Source organism: Oncorhynchus clarkii, chromosome 15 (genome assembly GCF_045791955.1).
Source record: "Oncorhynchus clarkii lewisi isolate Uvic-CL-2024 chromosome 15, UVic_Ocla_1.0, whole genome shotgun sequence".
NCBI classification, from domain to species: domain Eukaryota; kingdom Metazoa; phylum Chordata; class Actinopteri; order Salmoniformes; family Salmonidae; genus Oncorhynchus; species Oncorhynchus clarkii.
The window spans coordinates 19925583-19950016 of NC_092161.1; the positions used below are offsets into that span (position 1 = coordinate 19925583).

Sequence of the window (24434 nt, forward strand, 5' to 3'; positions counted from 1 at the left end):
GTGGGAGAGTGACAGACAGGTTTGGGCTGGGAGAGTGACAGTGGCAGAGTGACAGACAGGTTTGGGCTGGGAGAGTGACAGACAGGTTTGGGGTGGGAGAGTGACGGTGGGAGCGTGACAGACAGGTTTGGGGTGGGAGAGTGACGGTGGGAGCGTGACAGACAGGTTTGGGGTGGGAGAGTGCCAGACAGGTTTGGGCTGGGAGAGTGACAGTGGCAGAGTGACAGACAGGTTTGGGCTGGGAGAGTGACAGTGGCAGAGTGACAGACAGGTTTGGGGTGGGAGAGTGACAGACAGGTCATCCGAGTCACCGGTTAGATGAGTAATACGTGAGCATTCAGCAGATATGCATTTTCAGACTCTCTACTAACCTGTATTTACACTGTTGGCGACACATATCTGTGTTATTTTGGTCTTTTAGCTAGGTTCATCTGTTGGAATACATACTTTTAACTTTTAATCCCATTTAGTCTGTAAACCAAGCTAATTTGTTTCGAAGCTGTGGGATATTCAATACGGCATATGCCTACCTAGTAACAATATTGTTTTATTAGGTTTTCTACAGAAAACAGAACAGGTGCATCTGAAATAGCATCTATTCCCTATAGAGTGTAGCGTACTTTTGTTTACCAGAGCCTGGTCGAAAATAGAGCACTTCTGCTCTAGGGAATAGGGTGCCATTTCAGTGTTTCACTTAACCTATTCAGTCGTACCTCAGTCTCCTTAGCTGTGACAGCTCTTCGGCAGAAGAGGATAGACTACACACACAACCTGCACACTTTCTTATGATTATAACTGGAGATATGAATCGTGTTGCTACGATGCCGTGACATGCTCAGACCAACTCATATGGATTCCTAAATTACCATGTTTGCCTTGGGATCCTAAACGCTTACTCATTACTTCTGCTTTGGCCTGACAAAAATAATTACCCAGCATGCCTTTGGGGGCGTATCCCAAACGGCACCCTACTCCCGAATAGTGCACTATCGGCCCTGGACAGTAGTGCACTATAGAGGGAACAGGGTGCCATTTGTGACAGTCTTGCTGTGATAGTGTGTACCACACTGACCCAGTGCTGATGTAGCCTTCCTCTTTTTAAGGTTTGCCTACATAAGTGTTAGTACAGTGTGCAGTTCATTATCCGAGTTAGAATTACAGAGATGCTAATTTCATTTGAAATGAAACACATCATAAAAAACTGACGCTGACCATACTGACCCCACGGAAAATTTCACCCAGATTAATACATCACATTTGCATTCCAATAAAGTACTTGTGATAATAAGTTGAATTTGCATTCCAATGCTGAATGGAAAATATATTTCCAATAAAGTACATGACATAAACTTACAAACTGTAAATGTTGTGTTTGCTGAAGTACTGTCACGCCCTGATCATAGAGAGCCTTTTTATTCTCTATTTTGGTTAGGTCGGGGTGTGACTAGGGGGGGGGTGTTCCTATCTAGGTGTTTTATTTCTACGTTGGCCTGGTATGGTTCCAAATCAGAGGTAGCTGTTTATCGTTGTCTCTGATTGGGGATCATATTTAGGCAGCCATTTCCCCACTGTGTTTTGTAGAATCTTGTTTTGAGTTAGTGCATGTTGCACCTCTTATGTTACGGTTCGTTGTTTGTTTCCTTTTCGTTTTGTAAGTTTCACATAAATAAAGATGTGGAACTCAGAGCAACCTGCGCCTTGGTCCGTCTCTCCACACAGCCGTGACAGAAGATCCTACCACAACAGGACCAAGCAGCGTGCCCGGGAGGAGAAGGTATCCTGGACATGGGATGAGATATTGGAGGGGAAGGGATCCTGGACTTGGGATGAGATATTGGAGGGGAAGGGATCCTGGACTTGGGAGGAAATCCTGGCAGGACAGGATCGCCTTCCTTGGCGGCAAACGCAAGGAGAGAAGGGAGGACAGCAACGACGCCGGGGTTCGCGGCCACAAGGAGAGCCTAAAAGACAGCCCAATTTTTTGGGGGGGTGGCACAAGGGGTGGTCGGCAGAGCCGAGGTGTGAACCAGAGACAACCTGGGAGGAGATAGAGGTGGTCGGTCGACCCAAGGAGAGTACCAGAGCCCGCTTGGGAGTCGATGGAACAGTGCGAGGAGGGATACCGGAGAATGGAGTTGGCGAGGAGTATGCGGCAATGCAGGCGTTTGGAGGAGCATGTCACCAGTCCGGTGCAATCTGTGCCGGTCCCACGCATCAGGCCTCTTGTGCGCCTCCCTAGTCCGGACGTCCTGTGTCTCCTCCTCTCACTCGCCCTGAAGTGCGTGTCCCCAGTCCATTACGTCATGTGCCTGCTTCTCGAACTCTTCCTGATGTACACCTCCACAGCACAGTATATCCGGACGTCCTGTGCCTGCTCCCCGCACTCGCCCTGAAGTGCGTGTCACCAGTCTGGTGCCATCTGTACCGGCCCCACGCATCAGGCCTCCAGTGCGCCTCCCCAGTCTGGTACTTCCTGTGCCTGCTCCCCGCACTCGCCCTGAGGTGCGTGTCACCAGTCGGGTGCCACCTGTGCCGGCTCCACACACCAGGCTTCCTGTGACAGTCCCCAGTCTGGAGCTTCCGGCGACGGCCCCCGGTCCGGAGCAAGGGTCAACGGTCTGGAACCTCCCGCAAGGGTCAATGGTCCGGAGCTTCCAGGCAAGTCGTCCAGTCCAGCTCCAGGGCAGGAGCATTCCTCTGCGCCGGTGTCCAGTCCAGGCACGGTGTCCAGTCCCGCTCCAGGGCAGGAGCCTCCCTCTGCGCCGGTGTCCAGTCCAGGCACGGTATCCAGTCCCGCTCCAGGGCAGGAGCCTCCCTCTGCGCCGGTGCCCAGTCCGGGTGCGGCGTCCAGTCCCGCTCCAAGGCCGGAGCCTTCCTTGGCGCCGGTGCCCAGTCCGGGTGCGGCATCCAACCCAGCTCCATGGCCGGACCCGTAGTCTGGGCGGAGGCAAAGACCCGCACCGGAACCGCCACCACCCCTACCCTCCCTAGTTGGTTTCAGGTTTTGTGGCCGGAGTCCGCACCTTTGGGAGGGGGGAGGGGGGAGAGGGGGGGTTCTGTCACGCCCTGACCATAGAGAGCCTTTTTATTCTATATTTTGGTTAGGTCGGGATGTGACTAGGGGAGGGGGGGTTCCTATCTAGGTGTTTTATTTCTATGTTGGCCTGGTATGGTTCCCAATCAGAGGCAGCTGTTTATCGTTGTCTCTGATTGGGGATCATATTTAGGCAGCCATTTTCCCCACTGTGTTTTGTGGGATCTTGTTTTGAGTTAGTGCATGTTGCACCTCTTATGTTACGGTTCGTTGTTTGTTTCCTTTTTGTTTTGTAAGTTTCACAAAAATAAAGATGTGGAACTCGGAGCACGCTGCGCCTTGGTCCGTCTCTCCACACAGCCGTGACAAGTACAGACATTATGAAAATGTGTTTGAATTACATTGCAACACAATAAATGCATTTTTCAACACATTTGTGGTGTGTATTTACAGTAGTGGAATGTCTTCCCCCCAATGCTGTGCGATAGACCACTAAATTAAGTAAACCGGAATTATTAACTCATATTAACTTTTGCATCACTCTGGGCAACATCAACATCATCCTAAAGACATGAAATAATTGTCTGCTGCTCCATCTCCCTGCAAACCAGTACAGTACACAAACAAAATCAATTAATGCAGTACATGTCCATGTCTTGTCCTTCTCTGGGGCTATGCCATGTCATGTTGGACTTTCTGACTCAATGTTGTCACATGATCTCTGCGATAGATGCTCTGCCCAATCATAATGAGCGGCCCGTCTCGTCCTCAGGTCCTGACAGCGTAATAACGGTATGATTGTGAAGAACCTCGTCATTCATAACGAGCTGTGTGCCGAGCCTAATGAGCCCCATGTAAATGAGAAGGGAGACACACACGCCAAAGCAGCAGGCACACACACACACACACACACACACACACACACACACACTCTCTGACATTGGGCCACTCCAGGCAGCTGAAAGTGCCAGTCAATATCCCAGCAGTAATCATGCTGTCCCGCTCACTCAGCTACTCACTGCGCGCGTGTGTGTGTGTGCGTGTGCGCACATGGCCTACGAGTCTTAACAGACTCTAGATCAGATCCTTTCAAGAGTCCCCGGTCGCTTGGGGGGGAAAAAAATGGTGTCACCGCAAAGGCTACCCAGACGCGCCCTCTGACGCTTTCGCCTTGTCCCCCTCCCTCTCACCTCCCGCCTGTGTGTCACGTACTCCGTGTCACATCGAGGAGCGTGTCTCCCAGGAACAACTAGCAGAGAGGCACTTCTGGAGCTGCAAGATGAAAACACCAGATTACAGAAGCACGCACACTCGCACGTACACACACACACGTACACACACACACACACATCTAAACTGTAGACCTGTCAGCTGCTTCAGCTTTGACCACACAAACACAGAGCAAGAGACCAAGTCCAGCGAATGTAGAAATAGATAGAGATGAGGATGCTCCGAAAAGAGCATCTGAAAACTGATTCAAAAGTTTGATGTCGTAGTTCCAGACACTCCAATGAAGAAAACACAGAGACAGGGACTGAATCAAAAGTGCATTTTTGACAACGTAGTGCACTGGCAATTTCCCTGACGTTTGCTGAAATCACATTCACGGTAAACCCTCAAGTGTAAATTACTAGGACAGTTTGCTTGTCAGCAATGCACATTTGATTAATTCCCAGTCCACGTAGAGCTACTATGGTAGTATGGGTAGGAATTGGTCCTTCAAGTTAGTTGTAAGTGGAAACATTGTACAGCCCTGCCTTCCAGATAATTCCAGAAGGTTCCACGTGGATAACATCAGTAGATTGGGAGGCAATGCGAAAGACAGCAGTGTTCTATTGCAATGCTTCATGAGCAAGGGTAGCCGGGCCTGATTCTGACTCTAACCTGCTCTGAAGTGTCCTACCCCCAGGCTGAGCACTCCCTCTCTCTGTGTGTCTGTGTGTGTCTGCGTTTCCTAGGTATTCTCCGGGATCTTCACCGCCGAGATGGTGTTAAAGATTATCGCTCTGGACCCCTACTACTATTTCCAGCAAGGTTGGAACATATTTGACAGCATCATCGTGTGCCTCAGCCTCATGGAGCTGGGCCTGTCCGATGTGGAGGGACTGTCCGTTCTCCGATCCTTCAGACTGGTATTTAAGCATTAAGCATGTCGCCCCTCCGGCCTATCTGTCTCTCTGTGTGCTGTCTGTGTGTTAGTTGATGATGGTTGTCTGGATATAAGTGTTGCTGGCTGCAATGTTTGACAGTGTGACTGGTTAGCTCACTCTCCCGATGCTAATGTACGAATACTGTAAATCCCCCTAACTGTGAAATTGGCAAGTCCTTCTCAACAGTTACTAAGAGTCTATTCTCATTGACGAACATTTAAGGAGAGGCAGCTCGATGAGATTTCAATTTACATTAATGTGCATAAACTTTTCAATTTACATGACACTATTGCTCTGCACCTCCAAATTTACCGTAAATACCAGTATCACAGTTGCCACTAGCCAGTAAGCTTGCAAACTATTCAATAATGCGAGCAACTTTTCCTCTAAAACATGTTAGCTACACTCTTAGATAATGCAACCACATCGTACTACACTCTTAAATCATGTTTTACATTTAACCTTTATTTAACTAGGCAAGTCAGTTAAAACTTCTTATGGCTAGGGGTTCCTCTAGTGGCACCCCTCAACAGCATTCCGCTGAAAAGGCAGCGCGCAAAATTCAAAAATATTTTTTAGAAATATGTAACTTTCACACATTAACAAATGCAATACACCAAATTAAAGATACACTTATTGTTAATCTACCCATCGTGTCCGATTTCAAAAAGGCTTTACAGCGAAAGCACAACATGTGATTATGTTAGGTCAGAGCCAAGTCACAAAAACACACACAGCCATTTTTCCAGCCAAAGATAGGAGTCACAAAAAGCAGAAATATAGATAAAATTAATCACTAACCTTTGATGATCTTCATCAGATGACACTCATAGGACATCATGTTACACAATACATGTATGTTTTGTTTGATAAAGTGCATATTTATATCCAAAAATCTCAGTTTACATTGGCGCGTTACATTCAGTAATGTTTTGCTTCCAAAACATCCAGTGATTTTGCAGAGTCAATTTCCAGAAATACTCATAATAAACATTGATAAAAGACACAAGTGTTATTCACAGAATTAAAGATAGACTTCTCCTTAATGCAACCGCAGTGTCAGATTTCAAAAAAACTTTACGGAAAAAGCACACCATGCAATAATCTGAGTACGGTGCTCAGAGACCAAACCAGCCAAAGAAATATCCGCCATGTTGTAGTCAATATTAGTCAGAAGTAGCATTATAAATATTCACTTACCTTTTATGATCTTCATCAGAATGCACTCCCAGGAATCCCAGTTCCACAATAAATGTTTTGTTCGATAAAGTTCATCACTTATGTCCAAATTCCTTGTTAGCGCGTTCAGCCCAGTAATCCATCATCATGAGGCGCGAGCACTAGTTCCAGACAAAGTCCAAAAGTTCTGTTACAGTCTGTAGAAACATGTCAAACGATGTATGGAATCAATCTTTAGGATGTTTTTATCATAAATCTTCAATAATGTTCCAACCGGAGAATTCCTTTGTCTGTAGAAAGGCATTGGAACGAGAGCTACCTCTCATGTGAACGAGCGTCACGAGTTTGTGGCACTCTGCCAGACCACTGACTCAAAGAGCCCTTATGAGCCCCTCCTTTACAGTAGAACCCTCAAACAAGTTTCTAAAGACTGTTGACATCTAGTGGAAGCCTTAGGAAGTGCAATTTGACCCCATAGACACTGTGTTTTCGATAGGCCAAGCTTTGAAAAACTACAAACCTCAGATTTCCCACTTCCTGGTTGGATTTCTTCTCGGGTTTTTGCCTGCCATATGAGTTCTGTTATACTCACAGACATCATTCAAACAGTTTTATAAACTTCAGAGTGTGTTCTATCCAAATCTACTAATACTATGCATATATTAGCAGCTGGGACTGAGTAGCAGGCAGTTTACTCTGGGCACGCTTTTCATCCAAACGTGAAAATGCTGCCCCCTATCCCAAACAGGTTTAAGAACAAATTCTTATTTGTTGGCCTACCCCAGATAAACCCGGATGACGCTGGGCCAATTGTGCGCCACCCTATGGGACTCCCAATCACGGCCGGATGTGATAATGCAACAATTCACAATCATGTGCTGACAGTTAAAGAGTTTATTTTCTTGTTTGTACACACAATAACACAGCTATCTATGCTAGCTAGTAATGTTAGCATATTAAACATGAACGTTTACCACAGGAGATTGGTGGCACCTTAATTGGGGAGGATGGGCTTGTGGTAAAGGCTGGAGTGGAATTAGTGGAATGGTATCAAACACATCACACACATGGTTTCCATTTGCTCCGTTCCAGCCATTATTATGAGCCGTCCTCCCCTCAGCAGCCTGCACTGACATTTACACCTTTCATATGAATATAAAAATACATTTTCAGCATATTAAAGGTTATGTTAGAACAAACCAGGCATTTTATCAATATCATAGAAGGTATTATATGAGGTAAATGCAAAATTTAGACTGAAAACTTTGATAATTTCCCTGGTGAGTTGATCAGCTTCTTGCTGCATTCTTCTTGCCTGGAAGGTGGCTCACCATTGTTGAACTTCCCTTTCTTAAAGCTATGGAAATAATTTCAGAGTGTAACAGGCTCAATAAAACTCAATAAAACAAGTCTAAAATATAATGAAAATATATAGATTTAAGCTGTTTCAAAAACACTGCTCTGCTATTAGTATTTTTGCTGTATGAATGTTGGGCTCAACGAGACAATTCTGTTTATACTGCCAGGCTTAGAAGGGTGCAAATGTTGTGCGTGACCTCCTTTATCGTTCGAGACATGAGAAATACGCAAGTTTACATTACAGTTATGTCTCTCGAAAATCGACACCTCTCAAGAATCTCTTGAAATTCTCCTTAATTCTCGTCAACGAGAACCAGCCTGATTTAGTTAACCCCTTCTTAGTACATTAGTACATACATTCCATTGACACAATTATTTCAATTGTAGCCAGTAGCCACTTCTTAATTTATTAACTTTTAAATGTTTCAAGTTAAAGATGAGTATAGGATAAAGTAAAATAAATAACAACATGGACGAATACATTGATCATGCATTTCTAAATCTTTTGAATCAACTTCTAGATAACATTATTTTTAAAACACACACATATTGACCATGTCTCAGATAACGAACAAACAGTGGATCTCAATATCCCATCTCCCCTCTCCCCCCTCCCACAGCTAAGGGTGTTCAAGCTGGCCAAGTCGTGGCCCACCCTCAACACGCTCATCAAGATCATTGGCAACTCGGTGGGCGCTCTGGGAAACCTGACCCTGGTCCTAGCCATCATAGTCTTCATCTTTGCCGTGGTGGGCATGCAGCTGTTCGGCAAGAATTACCAGGACTGCGTGTGTAAGATCTCTAAGGACTGTACGCTTCCGCGCTGGCACATGAAGGACTTCTTCCACTCGTTCCTCATCGTGTTCCGGGTGCTGTGTGGCGAGTGGATCGAGACCATGTGGGACTGTATGGAGGTGGCAGGGCAGCCTCTCTGCCTCCTAGTCTTCATGCAGGTCATGGTGATCGGGAACCTGGTGGTAAGTCATTCTTCCACTCTCAGTCTCTTGGGTAGTGCGGGCAGTAAGGTACATGTTTTGGTTGACTTTTGAATGCACCACAAAAGTGCGTGCAGCCTCTATATTTTGTGGGATTTTAGTGCTCAGAGGCTACTCAAATTTTAAATCAATGTGTGTAATCCTCTCCTAAAATTGTGAAATTCAGGATTACATTTATTAAGCTGAACATTTCCCTCTGCTATTTGACCCTGTAAAAGGTTGCCCCCCTTACGTCAATTTAGCTCAGTTTTGAGCAGGACACAAGCGTGGTTCATTCATGTCTCTGTCACGAGCCCACTGTGGTGCTGGGGGTTGGCTGGGAGAAGGGGTGGGGGTGAGTGCCTCCTCTACCTCTCTGCCCTTCCACTTTATCCCCTTCCTGCCAATGGCTTCTATATCAGCCATGGTTGGAGCTTTTGGAAGGGTGGGCAGGGGGTCGGGGGAAGGGAGGACGTTAAAACAATCCCCATAAAGCTCAGACGTATGGAGGTGGCAGGGCAGCCCCAGTCCCTGAGTCAAGTCAGTGCCTGTATGAGGCACGATTCAGTTTCACGAAGATGCCTGTTAGTGGCTGGCCATGTTAGCCTTGACAAAAAGAACACACAGGGAAGAATGGTTGAAATGTCACACAGTACAGTTTTGTGACCATTAGAAATTAATCAGGTTTTACGGTCCTGCTCTCTATAGACTTTATAGATGTAACAGGTCCCCCTGGGCATGTATAGTAATTAAAAGACACCCCTAACATCACATATCATCCTATAATGAAGCTGTTTATTGATTGGTCAGGACTGGTAGTGCTGAACTGTGGGCCAGGTCAGGTGGTCAGCTGTTAAAGCTGACAGTAATAATGAAGGAAACAGGGTCCTGGGTCCCAGCTGGTCTAGATACCATTTCTCAAAGAAGCCTATGCAGTGTTTTTGAGCTGTGTTGCATGGTTGCATGTCGTGACGCTTCAGTAGTTTAGCTAGGATATGGGCATATCTGCACACTTCCAAGACTTCCTTGACTGTATTTTTGCTCTCTCTCACACACAAGCACACACTTTGTCCTGGCAGACATAATGCCTTAAGGATTAAGGCTGTCATGTGTGAGGGGTTTTCCACACTAACTGACACGTAGACAGGTGTTGTAGTTTACACTGCATAAGACTCCTACTGTATGTGTTACAGTAGGATTGTTGAAATACAAAATGTCTCATGATTCCTGTGCGGGGGGTGACCTTACATTCTTGCCACTGCCGGTGTCCTACCACAACCCACCGAGTAAACAAATTAGAGACTAAATGGGTAGACAAACTCTACTATATGGAGTGGTACACAGCCTTGCCAGTAATACTTTCTACCCACAGTATCCTCTCTGTCCTTAGTGCTCCACTACATGCTGCAGTACTGTTCTAATCCGCGGGGCAGGCAAGCGATGAGGTCGCAATTACCCAGCCTGCCCCCGCTAATATTATCTTTCTCTGCAGGGTCGCCCCAGTCCCTGAGTCAAGTCAGTCAAGTCAGTGCCTGTCATTTGCTTACACACTTGTGTTAGAGGCCTCCTCCCTCTCCTCGTCTCTTCTCCCTGCTCCATCGCTCCTCCCCCTCCTTCCCACTCCACCTCCTCTTCTCTCTTTCCCTCCCGAGTCCCCTGTCTTATTTATTTTGGCTGAGCAGTCAAAGGAAGTCGTTGAGACTGAGCTCTGCCTGGGCTGCGAGACGTCGGGTTGTGTAAAATAACATGGCTGCCGATGTCTCGTCGGGATATTTACAAGGCTGACAAAATGTCTGATGTGGGACGGCGTGTTAACGGATCCAGATGCATGACTAAGCATTATTATGATTGCATAGCATCATGGGATAAATAGGGGAGATACATTTGATACTTAATTAACTGATAATGCCCTCAAAGCCTGTGTTTGGAGAATATTTTGACACGGGTGTTGTTAGCATCTCGGGCCAGCAGACCGTGCCAATATATCCTCCAAACACCAGCTTTGAGGTCATTATCACTTTTATACAACGGTTTACCAACATATGTAAATAATAACATATTTTCATTAAAAAAGAGATAAAGTCCCAATGCAAATGTAGGGTTGCTACCAAGCTGTCTGGATCATTCATGCTATCAGTTAGGTTGCCAGAGACGCGACCAAGTCGTGATGGCTTTTTGTTCTAAGTCTATGGACTTAACCAAGTCATTTATTCTAAATGTTTTGTTGCCATGCAGCCTGGTAATATTTTTATCCCTTGCTTGCTAGCTAGCCAACTACGGCGTACAGTCAGGTCAAACAGTGTAGCCAAAATAACAGCAAAGTAGCTGCATTTGCGTATGTTTAAGCTGTTTTCTAGTGATGTTTATTTGGATACATCCATAACAATGAGCTAATGATGCACAATTTCAACTGGCATAGTAAATGTGCACTCTTGTCTGAACACTGTTCAGCGGAGGTACATAGCTAACACAATCACTTAAAACTGTAGCTGGAAAGATTGCAAACTACCTGCATTTCATTTAATTTGACCTGCTTTTCTGTTGACATGTATTTGTATTTATCCATAAAAATGATGCTGATTCATGATTTTGACTGTCTAAGAAAATATGTCTCTCTAGTTGCAAAGGTCGAAGAGACAAACAGCAAGGTTTATACAAATCTCGCCTGTTAAAAACCAAATGCTAGTCTAAAAGAAATGGGGGATAATGTCTAGATGCTTTTAACTGTGGAGGTCAAGTTTATAAATTGCCTGGTTGGGCTGATGAGACAGTGGATTGTGCAGTGAGATGGAAACATAAATAGGCATTTCAACATCATAGCCTAACATAGGTAACTTTTGGAATAGACACAGGCTGGAACGCCTTTTTAATCAATCAACATCCAGGATAAGACCCACCTATTGTATAATATTCCTATTAGCTTGCCTTAGAGTTGTTTGTGTTTGTAAACATGGGGTACCATCTCTGTCAGTGTTTTAATTTAAACTGAAGAAATGTCACAGTGTTGTTATGTGAAACTAGCACAATGAATTCATATTCTATGAAAGCATAAAGGGGCAGGTATTCAGATGTAAGATCTTAATTTGATCACCTTGTTGCAGGAGAACTTGTAGTGTATTTCAATTTTTAAAAATTCAAACTTGATTTTCCCTTACAAAAAATGTATCAACCCCTACAAACATGTTCCTAATTATAATCCATATAAGAATTCAAATTTCCTGTTGCTGCAGGCTTATGTTCCTACTGTAGCACACTTGCTCAAATTAAGATCCTACAGTATAGTGGCCATTTTTGTCTTGACATCAAAGTTGACGTCACTCGTGATGACGTCTGGTTCTAAGAACTTAAAACATTGAACTTATTTCCCTATTGGGATAACACATTTAGTGATTATAAACAATATTATGATTTCTTAGTATGTTATTAACAACGTCAGAAGACATGAGTCATCCTAAGGTTAATTAGAAAATGAGCACACTTTTAGATATCCAGATCTGGCCTCGAGAGAGCTTTTCGCTCTGCTCCCTGTTGTCTCAAGTGTTATGAACCTAACACTCCCCTCTCCTGCATGGTACTCGAGTGGACCAATAAGAGCCATCCAATAGATCCCCTGTCTGAGCTTGTCCCTGCACACACAGGGGGAGAGAGAAAGAGACTGAAAGAGAGAGAGAGTGAAAGAGAGAAGGGGGAGATATGAATCCTAGCCATCCATGGCGATAGCATTCTCTAATCTGTTCTGTGAATCCTGTGAATGCAGTGTTTGTATGTGCAGTACAAACACAGGTCATTACGCCACCGCCTGCCACTCTCATTCTCGGCAACAACCTTCAGAAGCAGGCTGCCTGGAGAGTCTAGAGAGTCTCTACTCTGTCCAGGAAGCTTACCAGCGTAACCCTACTCCAATGATCTCTACTGTAAGTGGGCCAGGGCCAGTAAGTTCAGGTATACTGTCTGATCTTGGCTTGGGGGACTTAGTGGAGAGTTATCTCCTTTAATCATCCCTTTTCATCTCAGTGTCCATGTTACCCTGCCAGGCTTGTACCTCTCGTCCCTTTCGTGCCTAACATGAGATGGGCCGTCAGTCAACGGAGAGAGTCTGTGTGTGTGTGTGTGTGTGTGTGTGTGTCGGACCATGGACAAGACCTGCATGGGTCTGGGTAAGATTGCTCTCAATCTTTCAGCCTGGCTGGGTCATGGCCTCATTGCCAATCAGGTGCAGGTTGGTTTTCTCTTAGCATCACAGAAATAAGACATTCATCATTACGCAACCGTTTAATTCTATATGGATTCTGTACATGGAATGTAAAGGTAATCCTTCTCGTTAAAACAAGATAGCCTCATCTTGATATAATCCCCCGAGTAGACAAAACATTAAGAACTCTTCCATGACATAGACTGACCAGGTGCATCCAGGTGAAAGATATGATCCGTTATTGATATCACTTGTTAAATCCACTTCAATCAGTGTAGATGAAGGGGACGAATCTTTAAGCCTTGAGACAGTGTAGACATGGATTGTGTATGTGTGGCATTCCGAGGGTGAACGGGAAAGACAAAAGATTTAAGTGCCTTTGAATGGGGTACGGTAGTAGGTGCCAGGCAAACCGGTTTGAGTGTCAAGAACTACAATGCTGCTGGGTTTTTCACGCTCAACAGTTTCCCGTGTGTATCAAGAATGGTCCACCACCCAAAGAACATCCAGCCAACAGCAGGCCAGTGGTCGAAAATGGGTAATTGATGAGGACAAAGGAGGCTGACCTGAATTGTGCAGAGCAACAGATGGGCTACAGTTAGCCACCTGCAGTCCAGTACAACATTGGTGTCCAAAGACCCATAAAAGAATACATGGACACAAATGGGATATGAGCAAAAAATAAGAAACTGTGGTTGCTGTGAGCTAAGGAACGAAAACGCTAGACACTAAATAATTAGAAAAACATTGCCTGGTCTGATGAATCGTGGTTCCTACTGTTTCACGCTGACGGGACAGTACTAAGATGGCGCCGAAGGACATGGCTGACGTTTTACATTCTCCCGATCAATTGTACAATTTTGTCATTTTATTTTTTTTTTGCATTTTCGTAACTTATTTTTTTACGTATTGTGTACATAATGTTGCTGCTACCGTCTCTTATTACCGAAAATATCTTCTGGACATCAGAAAAGCTATTACTCACCAAAGACTGGAAGAAACTTTTTCCTTTAACGAGTCAACGAGAAGGATATCCTGCTTTCACTGGAACAGGCCCAGATCCACGCCTTTTGCGTGAAGAAAAGATGCCGGAAAAGGGACGCAGGTCGGGGATCCTTCTGAGAAGCCGGAGGTGAGCGAGTAAACTCCCAATGCCTTCCATTCTCCTTGCTAATGTGCAATCGTTAGAACGTAAAATTGATGCCCTACTACTAAGATTATCCTACCAACGGGACATTAAAAACTGTGACATCCTATGTTTCACCGAGACGTGGCTGAACAAAGAAACAGACAATATAGAGCTGGAGGGATTTTCCATGCACCGGTAGAACAGAGACGCTCCCTGTGGTAAGAAGAGGGGTGGGGGTGTGTGTCTTTTTGTCAAGAACAGCTGGTGTGCAATGTCTAATATTAAAGAAGTCTCGAGGTATTACTCGCCTGAGGTAGAGTACCTTATGATAAGCTGTCGACCACACTATCTACCAAGAGAGTTCTCATCTGTATTATTAGTAGCCGTCTATTTACCACCACAAAGCGAAGCTGGCACTAAGACCGCTCTCAACCAACTCTATAAGGCCATAAGCAAAGAAGAAAATGCTCACCCAGAAGCAGCACTCCTAGTGGCCGGGGACTTTAATGCAGGCAAACTTAAATCAGTTTTACCAAATTTTTACCAGCGTGTCATATATGCAACCAGGAAAAAATAAATCCTAGACCACCTTTACTCCACACACAGAGATGCATACAAAGCTCTCCCCCACCCTCCAGTTGACAAATCTGACCAGAACTCTATCCTCCTGATTCCTGCTTACAAGCAAAAAATAAATCAGGAAGTACCAGTGACTCTCTAAATGAAGTGGTCAGATGACGCGGATGCTACACTACAGGACTGTTTTGCTAGCACAGACTGGAATATATCTCCGGGATTCATCCAATGGCATTGAGGAATACAACACCTCAGTCATTGGCTTCATCAATAAGTGCATTTTTGACGACGTCGTCCCCACAGTGACTGTACGTACATATCCCAACCAGAAGCCATGGATTACAGGCAACATCCGCACTGAGCTAAAGGCTAGAGCTGCTGTTTTCAAGGAGGGGAGACTAATCCGGACGCTTATAAGAAGAAATCCCGCTATGCCCTCAGACGAACCATCAAACAAGTAAAGCGTCAATATAGGATTAAGATTGAATCCTATTACACCGGCTCTGACTCTCATTGGATGTGGCAGGGCTTGAAAACTATTACGGACTACAAAGGGAAACGCAGACGCGTGCTGCCCAGTGATGCGAGCCTAGCAGACGAGCTAAATGCCTTTCATGCTCGCTTCGAGGCAAGCAACACTGAAGCATGCACGAGAGCACCAGCTGTTCTGGATGACTGTGTGATAATGCTCTCCGTAGCCGATGTGAACAAAACCTTTAAACAGGTCAACATTCACAAAGCCGCTGGGCCAGACGGATAACCAGGACGTGTACTCAAAGCATGCGTGGACCAACTGTCAAGTGTCTTCACTGAAATGTTCAACCTCTCCCTGAATCTGTAATACCTACATGTTTCAAGAAGACGACCACAGTCCCTGTGCCCAAGGGTAACCTTCCTAAATGATTACCGCCCCGTGGCACTCACGTCGGTAGCCATGAAGTGCTTCGAAAGGCTGGTCATGGCTCATATCAACAGCATCCTCCCAGACACCCTAGACCCAATTTGCGTACCGCCCCAATAGATCCACAGATGATGCCATCTCAATCGAACTCCACACCTCCCTTTCTCACCTGGACAAAAGGAACACCTATGTGAGAATGCTATTCATCGACTACAGCTCAGCGTTCAACACCATAGTGCCCACGAAGCTCAACACTAAGCTATGGACTCTGGGACTAAACACCTCCCTCTGCAACTGGATCCTGGACTTCCTGACGGGCCGCCCCCAGGTGGTAAGAGTAGGCAACAATACATCTGCCACGCTGATTCTTAACACTGGGGCCCCTCAGGGGTGTGTACTTAGTCCCCTCCTGTATTCTCTGTTCACCCACAACTGTGTGGCCAAACACGACTCCAACACCATCATTAAGCTTGCTGACGACACAACAGTAATAGGCCTGATCACTGACAATGATGAGAAGGCCTATAGGGAGGAGGTCAGATAACTGGCAGTGTGGTGCAAGAACAACAACCTCTCCCTCAATGTGAGCAAGACAAAGGAGCTGATCGTGGACTACAGGAAAAGACAGGCCGAACAGGCCCCCATTAACATCGACGGGGCTGTAGTGGAGAAGGTCGAGAGTTTCAAGTTCCTTGGTGTCCACATCACCAACGAACTATCATGGTCCAAACATACCAAGACAGTCGTGAAGAAGGCACGACAAAACCATTTCCCCCTCAGGAGACTGAAAAGATTTGGCATGGGCCCCCAGATCCTCAAAAGGTTCTACAGCTGCACCATCGAGAGCATCCTGACCGGTTGCGTCACCACCTGGTTTGGCAACTGCTCGGCATCTGACCCTAAGGCGCTACAGAGTGTAGTGTGAACGGCCCAGTACATCACTGGGGCCAAGCTTCCTGCCATCCAGGACCTATATAATAGGCGGTGTCAGAGGAAAGCCCATAAAATTGTCAGAGACTCCAGTCACCCAGGTTATAGACTGTTTTCTCTGCTACCACACGGCAAGCGGTACCGGAGCGCCAAGTCTAGGACCAAAAGGCTCCTCAACAGCTTCTACCCCCAAGCCATTAGACTGCTGAACGATTCATAAAAATAGCCACTGGACAATTTACATTGACCCACCTAGTACGTTGCTGCTACTCGCTGTACCTATGCATAGTCACGTCGCCCCCACCTACTGTATATGTACAGATTACCTCAACTAGCCTGTACCCCTGCACACCCGGTACCGGTGCCCCCTGTATATAGCCTCGTTATTCTTATTGTGTTACTTTTTATTATTACTTTTTATTCTAGCCTACTTGGTAAATATTTTCTACTTCTTGAACTGCACGGTTAAGGGCTTGTAAGTAAGCATTTCACAGTAAAGTCCTCACTTGTTGCATTCGGCGCATGTGGCAAATAAAGTTTGATTTGATTAGGGTGTGGACCACGAGTACATGCATCCATCATGCCGCATGTCAACATTAAAGGCTAGTGGTGTGATGGTGTGGGGTATGTTTTCATGGCACACATTGGGCCCCTTGATAAAAGTGGAGCAGCATTTGAATGCCACAGGATATCTGAACATCCTTGCCAATCAAGTGCATCCTTTCATAGCAACAGTGTATGATTTGTAAATTGGATTTGCACAAGACTAGGATTGTCTAGGTTCCACGAGCATGACAGTGAATTTAGTTTACTGCAGTGGCCTGCCCAGTCACCAGATCTCAATCCAATTGAGCATCTGTGGGGTGATATGGAACCAGTTATTTGGAGTAGAGATACTGTTGCAGGCGTCAAATGTCAAAGGGTTTAAGGGTACTTTTAGGTATTAACTCCACATTTTTAAGGTCAGGGATAAATGTAGGCATTAACTCCAAATTGTTCCAGTAAGGGTTAAGGTTTGGGAAAGGCTCAAAACTAAAATCTCAAAAATAACTTTCTATTTACGGATTTAAACTTGCGACCTTTGGAATCAGAGGCAGATGCTTACATCCATCCTCTTCCACAATGCCCTAGCAAAACCGAAACCTACTCGAAGGTAACAACGCTCACTGTCGCCCCTAGTGGACGATTTCCACATCATCTACCAATGCCGAATACTGACCTGTGTCACGGGTGACCTGGCTGCTACTTTATGTATGTGTTCGTGACTCTAGTGTCTCTTTTTAAAGCTCCATGTCAGGTGGTGCCCTTCCATTGGACCATGGCCCTGTGTAACTTAACTATGCCAGGTGTTAATACCCAGGCACAACTGGCAGCAGTTAGCACCTCACTAACTGTGTATCAACCAGGAGCCCACCACGGTACAGCACTCTCGTTCCAGATTCCTCTTCTGGTAATCCTTCACACACAAGCTTCCGATGGCAATAGTTTCAGGGGATTTGTTGTTGTTGTTGTGTTTTGACCCAAGTACAATACAATAGAGTAGAAACAGCCCTCACCGAATAATTCCTCAATTTGAATTAGAATGTAACTACTGTGAGAATGTACTGCCAGTGTAGTCTCACTGCAGTATAATCAAATAACACAGTGGTTTAATGCATACTACCAAATGAAGCTTTGAAATTCATTTAGCGAAAGGTATTTGAATAACTGTGATCCTGAATCATGTGTCTCAAATCATCCCTTAGGGAGGCTACCCACAGGCTACGACTGGTTCTAACTGTAACCGTATGAGTCATAGGAGAACTAGCCATGTTTTCAGGAGGTTTTTGGGTAGAAAGGGTTGTGTTAATCAGTGAGAATGTGGGCCACACTGTCCTGAGGCTTATGCCTTCCACCGTTCATGTGATTTATCCACACCAAAATGCTCTCATTTTGCATGGATGGGCAATGTAACCACGCAGGGTGTGAAGGTTAGTGTGTGCGCGGGTGTGCGTGCGTGCGCTTGGGTGTGCGTGCGTGTGCATTTGGTTGCAGTTTCATATTCAGTTGCCACAACAGTCTTTGCTTGGATACAGACAACAGTGTTTCAGACTATTTTTTGGACTCGGAAGCAGATTCAAATGTCAAGTCAAATGTCAAACGTCAAATGTTATCAAACACAATATTGAGATTTCGTTTGGCAAGATATCCTAAAATGTCTGTGGTCAAAGGTATTGGTTGGTCGTACTTGGATGACTCATGGCTATTGGCTCGACAGTGTCTGGGCGTAGAGGACTGGAAGTATGAGTTGATGAAATACCAATCAACAGTGCATGAAAGTCAACCCTTTTGGTATTTTGCCCTTGACATTTTGCTGTTTCTCCTCTCTGTCAAGATGTCACTAGCCATCGAGAGAGTGGGAGGCATGAAAACAATATTTGCTCCAATTCTGTTGGTTGTAAGGCGTTATATCATATACATAAGAGAACACAAAGGCTTTTACTAAGTTGACAAAGGGTGTGTGTGTGTGTGTGTGCGTGTGCGTGCGTGCGTGTGCTGGGCCTGTAGAGACAATGGTCTATTTATAGTGAGTAGTCAACTCATGTTGCTCCCCACCTAGAGCCAGGGTAGGTATGCAGCTATTTAGCTATGCAGAACAGATGACACTATGACCCCAGAGCTACCTGCTGAGTGAGCTCATACTAATCTGACCTCATCCAAGATGGCCGCCCAGGCCCACTACTGACTTCAGAGTTGCCTGACCACTGATATTTGTTATTCCCATAATGGTAAAGGTTGAGAGTAGAGTAATATGATGCTAGACCTGTGGTTATAGGAGCATATTCTACATTGAGTGCTTGCTTCACTATACATTGATGTACTTGGTGAAGGATAACAGACCGTGTTGAGAATGAGAGTGGGACAGGGAGAGAAGGAGGGGGGAGGACTGGCGAAGGGAAAGTGGATATTATTAAAGCACTAATTAAATGTCCCCGTCTGCGTCTAAGCAGGGTTAGGATGTAAATCTCCTGGTGGCCTGGACCCAGGTGGTGGCTGTGGAGGTGGCTGGGACTGGGTCGTCTAGACCCAGGTGGTGGCTGGGACTGTGGTGATGGCTGGGACTGGTGGCCTAGACCCAGGTGGTGGCTGTGGTGGCTGGGACTGTGGTGATGGCTGGGACTGGGTGGTCTAGTCCCAGGTGGCGGATGTGGTGGCTGGGACTGGGTGGTCTAGTCCCAGGTGGTGGATGTGGTGGCTGGGACTGGGTGGTCTAGTCCCAGGTGGTGGATGTGGTGGCTGGGACTGTGGTGATGGCTGGGACTGGGTGGCCTAGACCCAGGTGGTGGATGTGGTGGCTGGGACTGTGGTGATGGCTGGGACTAGGTGGTCTAGTCCCAGGTGGTGGATGTGGTGGCTGGGACTGGGATGCCTGGTTTAGTTTGGTCACCCAGATGCTGGGTCTTAATACTAATACGGTGTTATAATACCCACTGGGTGCTGCAGACTGGACACTAATGAACACGGATCAAGCACTTTCACCTATTTTTAGGTCTTAGTATGCACATGTGTGTATCAGTGGGGGAGGACGTGAGGAGGCGATGGAGGGGGAGGACGTGAGGAGGAGATGGTGGGGGAGGACGTAAGGAGGAGATGGTGGGGGAGGACGTAAGGAGGAGATGGTGGGGGAGGACGTGAGGAGGAGATGGTGGGGGAGGACGTGAGGAGGAGATGGTGGGGAGGACGTGAGGAGGCTATGGTGGGGGAGGATGTGAGGAGGAGATGGTGGGGGAGGACGTAAGGAGGAGATGGTGGGGGAGGACGTGAGGAGGCTATGGTGGGGGAGGATGTGAGGAGGAGATGGTGGGGGAGGACGTGAGGAGGCTATGGTGGGGGGGATGTGAGGAGGAGATGGTGGGGGAGGACGTGAGGATGAGATGGTGGGGTAGGACGTGAGGAGGAGATGGTGGGGGAGGACGTGAGGAGGAGATGGTGGGGGAGGACGTGAGGAGGCGATGGTGGGGGAGGACGTGAGGAGGAGATGGTGGGGGAGGACGTGAGGAGGCGATGGTGGGGGAGGACGTGAGGAGGAGATGGGGGGGGGACGTGAGGAGGCGATGGTGGGGGAGGACGTGAGGAGGCGATGGTGGGGGAGGACGTGAGGAGGAGATGGTGGGGTAGGATATGAGGAGGAGATGGTGGGGCAGGACGTGAGGATATGGTGGGGGAGGACGTGAGGAGGCGATGGTGGGGGAGGACGTGAGGAGGAGATGGTGGGGTAGGATGTGAGGAGAACAAAAAAAAATTGAATTTAGAAAAACAGAATAGCACTGTTTAATGAAAGCTTAAAATAAAGCTTGAAGGCGAAGATGTCTAGCTTATAATTCTGAGGTCTATTAACGTCCCTCTCTGTCTTTAGGAGCCATGTTATTCACACTACACATTTCTACCAATCAGAGGCATATGAATCAAGCTAAATGGCATCGTTAACTATCATGGGCGCTTAATGTTTTCCTAGTGCATCATTTCATTATAAAAAGCCTCAAGTGGACTGGAAGAGTTGTTTTTATGGTTCACTGGGCACCTTTATTGACTGCTGTGTGTTATGTGGCAGACTTGGGCACTAGACTCTCCTTCACAATTTACTCTCCTCTCTTCTCCAAACAAAGACACTGACACAAATATACAATCATAACACTACTGAGCCAAACTGAGCTGTGCTGGGCTGACCTGGTAACGAATACGTTAAGAAAATATCAGCATGGTTATAGCCTGGTTCGGGTTGGTAGTTGTATTGTGAAGATGCTATTGGAGAAGTATAACCCCTCTCTCCATTCTAATATTGCCACTACCTACACTATACAATAGACACATTCGATTGTGTTATCCTTTATCCAAGCCCTAGCAGGATTATGCAAAACAATCGAGGCAGACAAGTTTAAAACCAGAACATAGAACACGCACAGAAAGTAGGCTGCACCACATGTCACCACATGACATGAGACTGACTCAAAGGCTCCTATTTTGTCACGTGTAGCCAGGGCCGTCCCCTAAAGTGACAGGTGAAATGTCAGTCCTGTGTCTATACAGGGGAAATGTCAGTCCTGTGTCTAAACAGGTAAAATGTCAGTCCTGTGACTAAACAAGTGAAATATCCGTCTTGTGACTAAACAGGTGAAATGTCAGTCATGTGTCTAAACAGGTGAAATATTAGTCCTGTGTCTAAACAGGTGAAATGTCAGTCCTGTGTCTAAACAGGTGAAATGTCAGTCCTGTGTCTAAACAGGTGAAATGTCAGTCCTGTGACTAAACAAGTGAAATGTCAGTCCTGTGACTAAACAGGTGAAATGTCAGTCCTGTGACTAAACAGGTGAAATGTCAGTCCTATGACTAAACAGGTAAAATGTCAGTCCTGTGACTAAACAGGTGAAATGTCAGTCCTGTGACTAAACAGGTGAAATGTCAGTCCTATGACTAAACAGGTGAAATGTCAGTCCTGTGACTAAACATCTAAAATGTAAATCCTGTGACTAAACAGGTAAAATGTCAGTCCTGTCCCTAAACAGGTGAAATGTCAGTCCTGTGACTAAACAAGTGAAATATCAGTCCTGTGTCTAAACAGGTAAAATGTCAGTCCTGTGTCTAAACAGGTGAAATGTCAGTCCTGTGACTAAACAGGTGAAATATCAGTCCTGTGTCTAAACAGGTGAAATGTCAGTTCTGTGACTAAACAGGTTCAACCCAGAGTCCTCTGTGAGGTAAGCAGTGGCTTGTAACATATTGGTGAGGTTCACGCGGGATTGCGCCAACCTTTCCTGCTCCCCCCTACACACACACACACCACACACACACACTGCACATGCCGTACACACACACCACACACACACACTGCACATGCCGTACACACACACCCCACACACACACAAACACGCACAGCACACATGCCTGTGTGCGTAACCGTCAAGGCCTTTTGTGCCCTGTGTCTCGGAGCAGACACAGATGCCCTAGGCATCTGAGTCACACTGCTCCAGAGTCGGTGTGGACTGTAGCCACAAGTGTGTGTAATGCAATAAGCATTGCATGAATGATATAGCAAGAACGTGACCACAATATCCAGAGGGATGTGTCCCCAAAAAAGGATGGGATATGGTTAGTGCTGTGACACACACATTATCCACTGTCATGTGGCAGAATGATAATGATATGACAATGTTCATGTTCATGTTTTCTGTTATAAAAAGTTTTTCTGTTATGACTATGTTTATTCTAAATTAAATTATGGGGAGTTGTTTCAGTCTTTGAGAGCGAGAGAGAGAGAGAGAGAGCGAGAGAGAGAGAGAGAGAGGGAGAGAGAGAGAGAGACTTATTTTGTACATAATGTAGGCCCTCATCCCCGTCATTCGCAGGAGGAAAAGACGGAGGTATCATGGACGACGGTCCGGGTGCCTTGTAATGATCCGTCGCCGAGAGGGTAATGTACCTTTACCATGGGTCCTATCATCCAACTTACACTCAATCAATAATAAAATAGACAAACTACGAGCACATATATCCTACCAACCGGAATTAAAAAGTGTAATATATTTTGTTTCACCGAGTTGTGGCTGAACGACGACATGATTAACATACAGCTGGCGGGTTTTAAGATATTTCAGACCGATGCTGGCACTAAGACCGCACTCAATGAGCTGTATACGGTCATAAGCAAACAGGAAAATGCTCATCCGGAGACTGCGCTCCTAGTGGTTGGGGACTTTAATGCAGGGAAACTCAAATCAGTTTTACCTAATTTCTATCAGCATGTTAGATATGCAACCAGAGGGAAAAAAACTCTAGACCACCTTTACTCTACACAGAGAGACGCGTACAAAGCTCTCCCTCCCCCTCCATTTGGCAAATCTAACCATAATTCTTTCCTCCTGGTTCCTGCTTACAAGCAAACACTAAAGCAGGAAGCGCCAGTGACTCGGTCAATAAGAAAGTGGTCAGATGCTAAGCTACGGGACTGTTTTGCTAGCACAGACTGGAATATGTTCCGGCATTCTTCTGATGGTATTGAGGAGTACACCACATCTGTCACTGGGTTCATCAATAAATGCATTGACGACGTCGTCCTCACAGTGACCGTATGTACATACCCCAACCAGAAGCCATGGATTACAGCAACATCCACACTGAGCTAAAGGGTAGAGCTGCCGCTTTCAAGGAGTGGGACCCAGAAGCCTATAAGAAATCCCACTATGTCCTCCAAACCATCAAATAAGCAAAGCATCAATACAGGACTAAGATTGAATCGTACTACACCGGCGCTGACGCTCGTCGGATGTGGCAGGGCTTGCAAACTATTACAGACTACAAAGGGAAGCACAGCCACGAGCTGCCCTGTGACACAAACTTACTTCTATGCTCGCTTCGAGGCAAGTAACACTGAAACATGCATGAAAGCACCAGCTGTTCCAGACGACTGTGTTATCACGCTCTCCGTAGCCGATGTGAGTAAGAGAATTAAAACAAGTCAACATTCACAAGGCTGCAGGGCCAGACGGATTACCAGGACGTGTACTCCGGGCATGCGCTGACCAACTGGAAAGTGTCTTCACTGACATTTTCAACGTGTCCCTGACTGAGTCTTTAATGCCAACATGTTTCAAGCAGACCACCATAGTCCCTGTGTCCAAGAACACTAAGGTAACCTGCCTAAATGACTACTGACCCGTAGCACTTACATCTGTAGCCATGAAGTGCTTTGAAAGGCTATTTATGGCTCACATCAACACCATTATCCCAGAAACCTTAGGCCCATTCTAATTTCCATACCGCCCCCAACAGATCCACAGATGATGTCATCTCTATTTCACTCAACACTGCCCTTTCCCACCTGGACAAAAGGAACACCTATGTGAGAATGCTATTCATTGACTACAGCTCAGAGTTCAACACCATAGTGCCCACGAAGCTCATCACTAAGCTAAGGACTCTGGGACTAAACACCTCCCTCTACAACTGGATCCTGGAATTCTTGACAGGCTGCCC

The 24434-nt window shown here is 46.1% G+C and overlaps 1 protein-coding gene across 1 annotated transcript in view; it reads left to right on the forward strand.

The window, feature by feature from the left end:
- LOC139367023 (sodium channel protein type 3 subunit alpha-like) overlaps nt 1-24434 on the forward strand; it is a 177973-nt gene that overhangs the window by 89713 nt on the left and 63826 nt on the right. The window contains exons 14-15 of the mRNA XM_071104908.1: nt 4993-5166; nt 8343-8699. Coding sequence (XP_070961009.1) covers nt 4993-5166; nt 8343-8699 — 531 coding nt within the window. The remainder of the gene's footprint in view (nt 1-4992; nt 5167-8342; nt 8700-24434) is intronic.